The sequence below is a fragment of the Diceros bicornis genome, chromosome 15, assembly GCF_020826845.1.
Source record: "Diceros bicornis minor isolate mBicDic1 chromosome 15, mDicBic1.mat.cur, whole genome shotgun sequence".
In the NCBI taxonomy this organism is placed as follows: domain Eukaryota; kingdom Metazoa; phylum Chordata; class Mammalia; order Perissodactyla; family Rhinocerotidae; genus Diceros; species Diceros bicornis.
In genome coordinates, this window is record NC_080754.1 from 15,904,935 (window position 1) to 15,918,359 (window position 13,425).

The 13,425-nt window shown below is 39.6% G+C and overlaps 1 protein-coding gene across 3 annotated transcripts in view; it reads left to right on the forward strand.

The window, feature by feature from the left end:
• The window catches only part of SIDT1 (SID1 transmembrane family member 1), a 103,376-nt gene that overhangs the window by 40,477 nt on the left and 49,474 nt on the right, over window positions 1-13,425 (forward strand). For all 3 annotated transcript variants that reach the window (XM_058555804.1, XM_058555805.1, XM_058555807.1), the window contains exons 3-5: window positions 409-579; window positions 10,611-10,656; window positions 13,285-13,386. In XM_058555804.1, the coding sequence (XP_058411787.1) occupies window positions 409-579; window positions 10,611-10,656; window positions 13,285-13,386 (319 nt within the window). The remainder of the gene's footprint in view (window positions 1-408; window positions 580-10,610; window positions 10,657-13,284; window positions 13,387-13,425) is intronic.

Below are 13,425 nucleotides of genomic sequence, written 5' to 3' on the forward strand. Positions count from 1 at the left end.
CTCTGATAGCCTTGACTTGGACTCTGGGACTTTTTATGTTCCGTTTAACAAAAGCTTAAAGAGTGGAAAAATGGAATCAACTGGTTGTTTTATCAGGACAGTTTCCCCTTCAAAATCTGATATTTGTTCCTCATTAGGAATTAGGAGGATGGTTTAGTGTAATGTAGACATGGCTAAGGGAACTGGCCAGCACTGAACAGTTCTCACATCCCTGTTATTACGTCACACAACCCTGTGCTAAAAACACCAGTTCTGAAATCACCCTCAATAGGTCCAGTCTGAAATGGAAAACATAAGGACTGGAAATCAAATTAGGGGAGAAGTGAAACGAGACAGGCTTCTTTCCCTGCTTCTTCACTGAATCTCGTTCTTGTTCTTGCTGGTTTTTCCCTCCACCGGCTGCTACAGATATCAGAGGAGATACAACTACCAGGAAGTGAGCCGCACCTTATGTCCCTCGGAAGCGACCAATGAAACAGGAGCGCTGGAGAAACTGATCTTTGTAGACGTAGCGTCCATGGCACCGCTGGGTGCCCACTACAAACTGCTGGTTACCAAGATGAAGCACTTCCAGCTGCAGTAAGCAGAACTCACTGTGGCCTCTCTCTGTTCACCTGTCTGCTCTTTCTGGGCTTGTGCATGCTCAATCCAGCTTCCTCCTTCCAGATCGTCACTCAGGAAGGATATTATCCACTTGGCATATCATCTTAGCACCTTCTGAACTCTCCTGCTGGGCAGCAGGGCCTTATATTTTCTGTGCAACAAAAAGGTCGAAGTGCAGAGGGCAAGAGCGGTGACCTCATAGGTGTATCTGTTCTGGGGGTCTGTGTGAGGGCCCTGCCCTGTCTGTCATCCAGGCAAGAGGCACTGGTGACTGGGTGCTGTTGTGTTACTCACCGGTGCCATTCTCCTGAAGGAAGTTGTTTTTGTTTTAAAGGAGACCTTAAGCTGTTTTTCCTATCCTTATTACTATTCCAGTTTTCTCCTTCCAGGTAGGAATGTAGATAGGAAGGAAATAAAATGTAATGCAGTTTTGTCCTTTGCAAAACCTAATGACCATTTCCCCCTTCTCCTTGCATGACCATCCTTTGAAACCAAATCAGTTGGGATACACCATCTCAAATTGTTTATATTAGACCTGAAATATAATAAATGCAGTCAGGGGCACTGTCTCCGAGGAATCTGTTCTCTCCCAGTGGTTATTCTTGTAAAATATTCTGTAAATCTGTGTGAAAATTTAAACAGAAAGGCTAAGGGTTTTCTTCCGTATCCTGCTCAAAGCTCAGGGCTTCTCAAAGGTTCAAAGCATTTCCTCCCCTCTCAGTGTTTTATATAAATTTTAAAAGAAAATATTGTTAAATTCGCTATATTAAAATTAGAAATTGTACTCATCAAAAGGCATCATTAAGAGAACAAAAAGACAAGCCATAAGATTGTCTATATAGGAGAACTATAGGAGAATATATTTCCAACACACATAACTAAGAAAGGCCTTATATGCAGAATATGTAAAGAACTCCTACAAATCAATAAGAAAAAACAAGCAAGCTCTTGATTACTTTCCCCATTACCACCCATTCGTCTGTGGCTCTGGCTTCTTATGGGTGAGAATCTTGGAGCCTGTGAATCTGAGCACTGCTCAGGGTGGGGCCCGGCACCCAGGTGGGTGCAAGCCTGTGTGCCCACAGGTCCAGACTCAGCCTCACTGGAACAAATAGGTTTTCTGAGGCAAAAATGAGGAGATGGAAGGAGCAGAAATTATACTTGAGAAAACATCCTGTGACCTGGATCTTTTGCTTGAACTTTGGGACAGAGACAGAAGAGTCTCAGAAGGGGAGTCAATGTTTATATTTACCAAATGAAAAAATATCTGTATGATATAAATGGACTCAGATATGCCAAGTAAAAGACTAAGAATGTCAAATGGGATCTAGAAAAAAAGAAAATAAATATATGTTGCTTACAAGAGTACAACCTTAAATAAAATAACATGTAAATGTTGTAAATAAAAAGAAAATAAAAGAAATACTATACTGACACCAACCAAAAGAAAGTTGGTATAGTATATCAATATTATACAAGATATTCCTTAATGCAAGAAGCATTATTAGAGACAGAGGACATTTCATATTTCTAAAAGAATCATTCACCAGGAAGACTTAAATTTAAACTCTAAATTTGTACGCACCTAGTAACATCACTTCAAAATATACAAAGCAAGAATTGCAGAATGCAAAGGAGAACTGGGCAAATCCACAACCTTTGTGGGGGACTTCTCTATACCTGATAGAATAAGCAGACCAAAAATTTTAAATATGTATACTATATACAGTAATTAAATAGAACAGGCATTGGCAAACTGTGGCCCATAGGCTAGCCACTGTTTTTTGTAAATAAAGTTTTATTGGAACACAACCCTACCCATTCATTTACACGTTGTCTATGGCGGCTTTCATGCTGCAATGGCAAAGTTGAGTAGTTGGAACAGAGACAATATGCCTGCAAGCCTAAAATATTTACTGTCTGGCCCTTTACGAAAAAGTCTGCCAACACCTGATATGAAAGAGCAGATCAACATGATTTACAAACTTGAACTAATTAATGTATTTAGAAAACTGCATCTCAAAATTGATAGAACACCTAATCTTTTCAAGTTCATATGCAACATTTACCAAAATTGCCAAGCTCTAATGCATATCTTGATAAATTTCAAAGGACTGAAATTCTATCTCAATATGAATTGAGATAGAAATCAACTACAAAATGATATCTAGAAAATCCCCAAATGTTTGGAAATTAAATAGTCTACTTCTAAATAACTTACAAATCAAAGAAGAAACCACAAGGAAAATAATTAGAAAATATTTTGAACAAATGATATGAAAATATGACATATCCAAACTTCTGGGATGCAACTAAAGCACTGCATAGAGGAAAATGTGTAGCTTCAAATGTATATATTGGAAAAGAAAAATGGCCGAAAATCAGCGTGTTAAGTATTCATTTCAAGAAGTTAGAAAAAGAAAGGAAAATAAAACTCAAAGAAAGTAAAAGGAAATAATAAAATAAAAGCACAAAGCAATGAAACAGAAAACAAATCGATGATGGATAAAATGAACCAAACCACACGTCAATTATTTGAAACGACTAATATTATTTTTACACCTGTTTTTTAAAAAATAAAAAAGACAGGCAAACCCATTAAAAAAAATAGGCAAGAGACTTGAACAGACACTTCACCAAAGAAGCTATTCACATGGTCCAAAAACACAACCTCATTAGCTATCAGAAATGCAAATTAAATGATAATGAGATTCCACTACAGCTACCAAATTGTTATCACTTGAAAGGACTGACAACGCAGTTCCACTGCTCGTTGTCTACCCGACTCCTAGATACGTAATTGTAGTATTCATTCCACGGAATACTACACAACAGTAAAAATGAACAAACTATCACTATACCTAACAACATGGGTAAATCTCACAAACACAATGTTGAGCAACAGAAGCCAGACAAAAAGAATACATATTGTTTGATTCCGTTTACATAAAGTTTAAAAACAGGCAAAACTATTCTATAAGGTTAAAAGTCAGGATAGTGATATCTTTGGGGAGGAAAGAGAAAGTACATGGTTATGTTTACCAGGTGAGAATTCATTCAGATATATACTTACGACTTGTGCACTTTTCTATATATTTGTTATATTTCAATGAAAAGGTTACATTTCAGAATATGTATTTAAAAATAGTATATACTACTTTTTTGCAGCTTATTTTTCTGATCAGAATGTTCTGTTCTATTATAAAGCTCCCCTTAAATTTTCTAAGGCAGTTTATGAAGAAGCCAATGGAGCTGCTAAGAGGTCTTCTCTGAGTCTTCTCTACACCCCTTGACAGTGCTATACTCACAGAGACAGATGGACCGATGGAGAAGTAGTCACAGCATTTTTTTTCCAAGTCCCTCCATTAATTTTAGTGGAGAAAAAGGTGACATGATAATTTCAACAGCAAAGAACAACACCGCCCCCCCAAAAAAAAAGGCAGGAAAAGATTCTCTGGTGGATGAGATCCACTGAGATCAATTAAATCAGAGTATCTAGAAGGGAGGTTTGAGCATTAGTGTATTTTCGTATAGTTTCCTAGGTGATTCTAACATGTAGCCAGAGTTGAGAACCACTACTCTTAAGCAACTTCTAAATATGGTGCTTATGCTTGTTTTAATAATGAAATCTATTTATGATATTAAACAATATGGGAGTTCATGGTTATATTTTGAAGGAGGTGGCAGCACGTTACTTGAACAGAAGCCTTGCCTTCACTGATAGGTTTCCGTGTCTTTGACCTGTCACTGTCACCTGGTGGCAGTGTACTTAAATTCTAGGGCTGGTTTTCTGTGAGGCTAATTAGACCCTTTGGAGAAATGAATTCTATGACACTGAAGTCATAAGGTCACAACTCTGTGCAAGTGACAAAAAATGATATACGTGCTGGTGAAACATCAAATCTATTCCCTCACATTGTTTTCTGTTTCCACCTCTTATAATGTGACCTGACCTCAGCAACCAGATATTCAGAGCATTTCAGATGCACATAGTTCCTGGGGATTTTATGAGAATGAGATAAGCCTGAGAAGAAATGGTAACTGAGATATATGTGTCTCTTCCTCCCTGGCTCTGAGCTGTCCCACACCAGCCTTGCTGGTGACCCAGAAATCCAGAGAATGATGGTAATGAGTAAGAGCTGAGGTTTGTGGTGAGATCTGGATTCTAGGTACTGACAGAAACACTGAAGAATTAACTCAAAATTCCTAACATTGCAGTTGCTGTTGTATGTTTTTGAGTGGCAGACTAGAAGATATATGAAACACGTTCTAGGATTTTTTCCTCCAGAATCATAAATTTTAAGAATGGAAGGACCTTTGGGAATTGAATCCACTCACCTCATTTTTACAGATGAGCGAACTGATATCCAGAGAGGTTAAGTGACTTGTTCAAACTCACAGTGCTAGGAAAGGACAAAATCAAGATTAGATTCTACTTCTGACTCACTCCCAGTTCTGAGCTTCCCACTATAACATGCTGTTTCTACTTTCTGTTTAAAACCATCCTCCCAATTTTTATGTTGCCCTAAAATGTGTTTCTCAATTCCATGAAGTAGTTATTTATTTAAATCCAGCTTTAAAAATAAAATTCTGGGGGGGGCCAGCCTGATGGTGTAGTGGTTAAGTTAGCGTGCTCTGCTTCAGTGGCTCGGGGTTCGTGGGTTCAGACCCCGGGCACAGACCTACGCACATCTCATCAAGCCACGCTGTGGTGGCGTCCCACATACAAAATACAGGAAGATGGGCACAGATGTTAGCTCAGGGCCAATCTTCCTCAACAAAAAAGAGGAGGATCGGCAACAGATGTTAGCTCAGGGCCTTCTCTATTCAAATTCAATCTTCCTCACCAAAAAAATAAAATAAAATAAAATTCTGCCTTAAAGCATTGTTCCCTGCCATCTAACTATTCCCTACCCACCTCCACACACACATACAAACAGCTTTACCAGCACTCATTTTCCCAAACTCCAGTGCCCTGGGGTTCAATGCTACAGAGCGTGAAGCTGCAGACAGGGAAGAGCAGGAGGCTGTAGCAGCAGGCAGGCACCTGATCATGAGGTGGGAGAAGCTTGGAAGGAGTGTTAAAAAATTTAGGCAGTTGTCTAAATTATGACAGTTGTGTGGAGAATGGATTTCAAGGGGATGAGACTGGATGCAGAGAAATTAGAAGGCAGATGCAGTGGTCAAGATAAATAATGAGATGAATTGAAGAATCTGGAGGTGAAATTGACAAAACTGGATTGGACATGAGGGGTAAGAGAAATGGGAGAGTCAAGGATGACCTTCTAACTTGTAGATGGTGGTGCCACTAAGAGAAAATGAGAATGACGAGGAGGGAAGGAAGAGATGATAATTTCACTTTGGGACATGTTGAACTTGAAGTGCAGATGTCCAGCAGAGTGTTGTATGTATACTTGCATGATGCCCAGAGAGAGGTCTGAGTTACAGATAGCAGACTGAGTAGAGGCACTTCAGGAAGGCTGGTCCACATGGTACCTGAGGCAGAGTTACAGGAGATAGGGCAGAGAAACAGGCAGGACCCCATCCTTCATCTTTGAGATCTATGCTGCTCTAGGGAGTTCAGACTTCACCTTTTAGGTTGCGGGAGCCACTAAAGGATTTTAAGCAACAGAATAACATGAACAGATCTGGTTTATAGAGATGGCTTTAGTGCACTGTGGAAGATTAACTGGGGAGAGGAGAGGGGAGAGGCAAATAGGCAAATGAAAAGTTATCTGGATAGAGAAGGATAAAATATGATTAGGACCTGACTATATTATGGCAGCAACAAAGTTGTAAGGGAGAAACGGTCAAGTAATACACACAGGGATAATTCACAAATTCAAAAAATACACGTGACAGAATCAAAAATGTAGTCCTACAGGAGTACTTGCAGCCTTCAACCTTCCTCTAGCCTTCTAAGGAGGGATCTTCAGTCTTTGTTTTGAGAGAGTTTTGAGTGAGATCACTCAGCTACCGTGCTGTGAAAAGTAGTCAGTTTTTTGAGGAAATGGGTGAGTGAAGAGGCTTTTAGACCATTTTGCTATGTGTCATACTATATAATCACCCTTTGGTATTTTGGGGTAGACTACAGTAATGATTTACATTACCTTTCCATTTTTTTTCTTATTGGATGGCAAAGATGGGGCTTCAGGTGGGAGCAGGTGCATCAGATTACTTTCACACTAATAGAATCAGTCAGACTTGGTGACCAATCAAATGCAGAAGTTGATAAAAAGGGAAGAGTCCAAGGAGACTCCAACAGTGATGTCAGAAGTCTGGTGAGGTTTACTGACAAAGAGACATAGTGGTCAGGATCACGAAAATGATAGTATGCTCCATTTTGATCACGTGGAGTTTGAGGGACAGTCAAGTACAGAAGCCCAGCGGACAGTCACTCTAGTGTGACACGGAGACTTGAGATTCACTGGCATTTTTATGGGTTTTGGGGGCAATAGAATATAGATGTAATTGTGATTTTTATGGCAATTGAATATACATATACATACATATATGTGTATATATATAAATGTATGTGGCCAAGGAAAACGAGGAGATCAAGAACAGGACTGTGGGTAACATTCTTATCTAAGGGAAGGTCTGATAAATCAAGACTATCAAAAGAAGCTGAGTAGGCACAACCAGATGTGTGGGAGAAAACCCAGGAAAGCAGGTGTCACAGAGCCCAAGGGAGGAAAGAATTTCAAGACAGAGGGAGTGGTTGTCAGTGTCAGATGTCACAGAGAGGTAAATAAATTAAGGATTAAGTCTCTGGATTTAGCAATTAGGAGGTGACTGTTACCCTTAACAAAGGCAACATCAGGGGGATGGTGGGGAAGGAATCCTGATAGCAGTGCGAGAGGAGAGAGTGAAGAGAGATGAGGGCAGAATACCCTTTTAAGCAGTTGGTCTGTGAAGGAGAGGGAGGATAGAGAACGGCATCAAAGGAGGGAAATACAGGGAAAAGAGAGGAATTTTTGTTGGGGCGTTTCTGTTTGTTATTTATTTTGAAAATGGTTGCGATTAGAGTATATTTATAAACCAAGGGGTGGGAAGGCAGATAATTTATAGAGATGGATTTTGTAGAAGCGACGTCCCAGAGAAGGGAATAAAGCATAGGATTTAGCGCATGCGCAGACTTTATTCTTAGACCAGAGCCATGAGGTGGAGGGTTCCAGAGACTGAGAGGGTTGGTGGAAGGGTGGGGGTTTACGAAGGGAGTTCATGACAGATGGCAGTGAGGAGATAACAGGGAATGCTGTTCTGAAGTCCATAGTACAAATGAATAATAGGGTATAATTTCCTTCAACAAGCAAGTGGGGGTTTTGAACGCCCACTGTGCCCTGGGCTAGGGGCTTGCTATCATAAGATGAGTAAGGTGCCATGAGTCTCAGTCCTCTCTGGTACTCACCTCAAAAACGACTTAGCTTTTGTCCCTGCCTCTCTTTCCACTTACCCTTTCTTCCCATCTCCCTTTCCTTTTTCTTCTGTTTAATTACTCTGCTGTATGTATTTCTCCTCTCTGTACCTGCCCCTTGGGCCCTTCTTCTTTTCCTGTCTTCCTATCTGCACATCCATCTCTCTTGACTTCCTCTGTTCCTCTTCTCTTCCCCTTTCCTTCAAACTAGCCAAAACAACGAAACAAAGTCTGTTTTTAGTTTCCTCTTATTTATTGAATAAACATTTGTTTTCCGTTTAATTTTTTAAAACAAATAAGTTGAAAATTTTATACTTCTGTTTTTAAAACTAAAGGTGTACATGAGTCTTAATTAGCTTTGTTCTGTTGGTTAATGACTCTTCATAAAATAGACCTTCCCCACCTCTGTCAGGGCCTACAGGGGAAGGAAGCAAAAAGTTTCATCTGTAGCAGACACGATGTTTATTTTGCTCACACTGTTGATTCCATGAGAAAGAGAAGTGATAGTCCAAGGAAAATAATATGTTTTCAAAGTTTGTATGTGTTGTACTAGTAAAGAAAACATAAAGTACAAGAAAAAAACCAGAAAGTTCATATTGATGTCCATACATTCAGTGTTACAATTGGAATTCAAATGAAAGGAGAGAATTAAAAAACAAATTTCAGGCCAAAGAAAACTGGTTGCTTCTGGAAATTTCATGCTGTCTGTTGCTAGCCAAGAAAATCAGTGTCCTTTTCATTCCCCTGAACTGGCAACGAACAGACCTGAAGGCTCCATGTGGCCCTGGTAACAGCAGATGACACTTCCACCCTGCTGAAAGGGTGCTACCCAGACACAGACAGCGCTGCGGGTCTGCAGTCTCAGGAGCACACACACAACTGGGTTTGACACCGACTTTGGCTTCTTTAAGGCCACAGGTCTTTAACTGTGTTTCAGCAGAGCCAAACCCTGACCCTAATGATGATTTCTGCCAAGAGTGGATATATAAAAATTACATTCATTGCTAAATTCTGAGTCCAGTCTACCAACAGCCTAAATTGCTGGTCATTACCTTCAGAAATAGTACTCAAGTTTTATGACTTCTAAACAACATCTCCAATTATAAACTTCTTGCTTAAACGTCCTGACATGCCCTTTCTCAAGGAATCTTGAATAAAAAATTTTTAAATTGCTTAATTTTATAAAAGGAAAATTAGGAGTGGAGAGAGGGCCGGCCCCATGGCTTAGCGGTTAAGTGCACACGCTCCGCTACTGGCGGCCCGGGTTCGGATCCCGGGCGTGCACCGACACACCACTTCTCCCGCCATGCTGAGGCCGCGTCCCACATACAGCAACTAGAAGGATCTGCAACTATGACATACAACTATCTGCTGGGGCTTTGGGGGAAAAAAAAAGGAGGAGGATTGGCAATAGATGTTAGCTCAGAGACGGTCTTCCTCAGCAAAAAGAGGAGGATTAGCATGGATGTTAGCTCAGGGCTGATCTTTCTCACAAAAAAAAAAAAAAAAGAAGAAAAAGGAGTGGAGAGATAAACTCTTTAAAGAGCACCAGGGGATGAAGGTGGGGAGGGACCCCAGAAGAAGTTCAAGTTCAGGTTCCCAGAAATGCCAGCCACATTGAAGGAGCGGGAGCATGCCATTCCCCAGGGTTGGGGCATTGAGAGTGCAGTGGGCTTGTATAAGTGATCTTCACAGCTAAAGATGAGGCAAGAGCCAGAAGGAGCAAAAGCAGCCCCTACAAAACTATAGAGAAGATCAAATTGGTCTTTGCGTTTTCCAGCCTCTGGAACTGTTTCACGTGTGTTCATTCCAGACAGCACTCTATGCCACAAATGAATGCTTCCCGCGTGCTCCTCATGGTCTCCTTTCCTCAGTCCTGGGTCGTGCTGTCTTTCACAGAAGAAGGAAAATATCTAATAAAATAATTCATAGTAAATTACTAATTGGAGAAAAAAAACTTTATTATATTCTTTTGGTGGTATTTGCATTTTAATGGAGGACCTTAGAAGGCAATGCCTAACCCAGAGAGGACACAGTCTTGGAGAGAATTTCAGCCAGTGTGGCAGGCAATTGGGGAGGTGCTTGGGGGCAGGAAGAGCATGCTCCTGCCCCTACAGACCTTCCCATGGTGATTATCTACTCACCAAATTTTCTAAAAAATGATCTTTTGCCATGGATACATCAAAATTATTTTGAATTGTTACCTACATTATCCAAAAGGATGTCAAACCTTCTTTTCCTCTCTCTTTCAGCCCACTTCTGACACCTAAACCCTGTACAATCTTAAGAGAATCGAAAGGCAAAAGTAAACAAAGTACTTACTCTTATAGGTGTGACTTCACGGATATATAAAGACATAAAATTGATCCCCTCCCCAGTTTGATCATTCTTGAGAATTGAAACCACCGAGTTTCCGTGCAGTTTACTCTGTCAGTTTGATGGGACCAGAACTCCCTTCACAAAGGGAAGGTCACTCCTTGCATCTAGTTTAAGATGGCTGTCTTTTAAATAAATATTTTTTGCTTTGCTTGCTAACTTATGTTTTTCTCTCACTTTTCCTCCTTTGCCCTCTCCCACTCACATTTCTCAGGACAAATGTTGCCTTTCACTTCAGTGCCAGCCCCTCTCAACCTCAGGTAAAGTGAAGGGTTCCAAGGTTATCACGATTCTACCTGTTGGTGGTACCTAAAGAAACCATGGTAACAAGTAGAGTCAGCATGTGGGGTTGATCTTTCACAACTGGAGATATGCAACAGCAGGTTTAAACAGATTTATTTAATGTCCTGATAGTTACTGTAAATCTTCTGCAGGGCTGTAATACAGCTTTGGTCATAAATGGCTACTTCATTTTTGCTTTGGATATACTAAAACATATTAACATATGGTATTAACATATTATTTAGATACTGTTGTAAATCTATTACCAACCACTTGTGTGCTAGCGAATATTTAACAACTGGTTCTCAGAGGAAAAGCCCTGATTTGTAGTGTTTGCCCATTTCTGCAGTGTAAATACCTCAGCCATGGCCAATTTCAAGCTGCCAAAATGATGTCATTGAATGCAGATTTGGGAAGAGATGTGCACCATCAGCTCCCCAAACCTCTATGAGTGAACTCCTGCACACCTTTTAAGAGTTAAACGTCCCTTCAGTGAAAGCCACAGTGCATAGATACTGCCACCCAGTGATGGAAGAGGACTACAGGCCCACAACCCATTGCCCTCAACATTTATTGGCCACTTAATTCATGAAATATTTGAAAGCACTGGTTGCTAGGTGCAATGGGAGATATCTAGAAAGGGAGGAAAAAACTTGCACTCCAACTACAGAAAGAATACAGCCTCATAGTCCTGTGCAGAGCTATCCGAAATATGACATACTGAATGTCATAATGCACTTCCAGTTTGTAGATTGAAAATCAGTAATGATTATATATTATGGCTTCCTTTTCTTTTAAAAAGGTATGTAAATATTAAAGCCTAAGTAGTTTGCCAATAAACCCCAAACTAGAGTAAAATATACATAGAACAAACTAATAAAATCGAAATTCTTTGATATCTACAAAGATTTTACTTTACTATTAACTGTTCCCATTTTGGCCTAAATTTTATATCCTCTTCAACTATAGGAAAGATTTTCTATTTCTATAAACTCACCCAAACTATTGCACATTCTCAGACAACCTTCATCATCACTGTCTGCCTCTATTCTTGTAGACAGAAACAGGTTACAGAAACTGGGCAGGTCATCAGGACTCAAGATGGCGATTTTTGGCCTAAATTCCAGCCATTCCTCTGGGTACTTGTCATTTGCTACTTTCTCAAAAGAGTAGTTTATCAAGGCAAGGGTCAAAAACATTTTATTTGGAGTTTATGGTAATTTAGAGATACAGAAGGTTGATAAAATTTTGGCATATAGGTAAGGCTTCAGTAGATGTCTGCTGCTTGCACAAAACCAGCTCCTGTAATATATAGGAATGTATATGATGCTCATTACTGCTAACAGTAATCATAGCAATGCTCTTGAGTTACAAAGTTGGGTTCCCTTAAAAAGCAAGAACATCTCTTGGGAATTCCAGAGTCTTCACCTTTGAAAGAGCCGTATATTATATGTATTTGAATCAAACTCCAAAATGAAAATGCAAAATAAAGTGGGTTCTTGAGATTGCTACCATCTGTTACAAGGCGTGAACGGACTTCCAAACAGCAGCATTAATGACACTCCTTAATCTCGAGGTTATTTTTTTCTCCATCAGAAGACTTTGGATTATTGAAAACCATTCTATTTTTATTGCTCTGGTTCTCAGAATAAGGTTAGTTAAGAGGATGTTGGAATGCAAAATTAAGTTTTAACGTGTTTTGCCTCTCCCTTAATGTAATAGATTTATTAGAGTCCTAGGATATTGGGGCTTGTTTTTGGTGGTTTCCTCAAAATCTTAATCACATATTTCATGTCAGGCTTCTCAACCAGCTACTATATTTATAATTATTGGGCAAAAGTCCCCTTTCTTCATTATTAGCAACATGCTTAACTTAGAGTTAATAAATTTTTCCAGTGGATTCATAATCTAAGCAGGTAAATAGTGTAACCTCTTTCTATTATAAATGTTTCCTGATTCTGATGATATTTGAGATATACTTTTAAAGATATCTTGGCTTGCCCAAAATTGTGAACATATTTCAGGGGGCCAGATGTAGGGCTTGGTGTTCGAATCTAAATGTCGTCTCACTATATTCCATCCGGAAAATAGATTCTTTAGCAAAACATCCCCAGGAAGGGTGGGTCTAGTGCTAATTCTTGCCTATGGGATGATGGTTAAGATTCTTGAAGAGCAAGCTTATCTGTTTTTTAAGATGGATTCATATTTCAAAGTGACGGCACAGAAGTAAATCTTGTCTCATGTTACATCCCTCATATCCCTAATTCAAAAGATTGGAGGGATATTCTTAAATAGAAACTGGAATGCAGTGTGGCAAAGTTTAGTTGAGAAAGAAATACCATAGAAAATGAAATGGCAACATTGCATGAAATGGCCACTTGGTCTTGTTCACTGCTCTATTCCTAGGATCTGGCACAGAGCCCAGCACAGAGCAGTTGCTCAATACGCATGAGATGAATGGCTGACTGAATTAATGGAGTTTTACATCTGAACTGTGTGCCTAATATTAGAGGAAACAATCCTATTCATGTGAAAATAGTTTGACTTTGTAACTCTAAATATTTCTTAATATTAATGAATCATGTCTTTCTTTTTCTTATTCTCAGTATTTTCTATACAAATTTCCTGAAGATGTGGACTCAGTTATCATTAAAGTCTGGTCTGAAATGGCTTATCCATGTTCTGTTGTCTCAGTCCAGAATATCATGGTGAGTCTTAATAACTTGTCAACCTTCCAATATGGACCG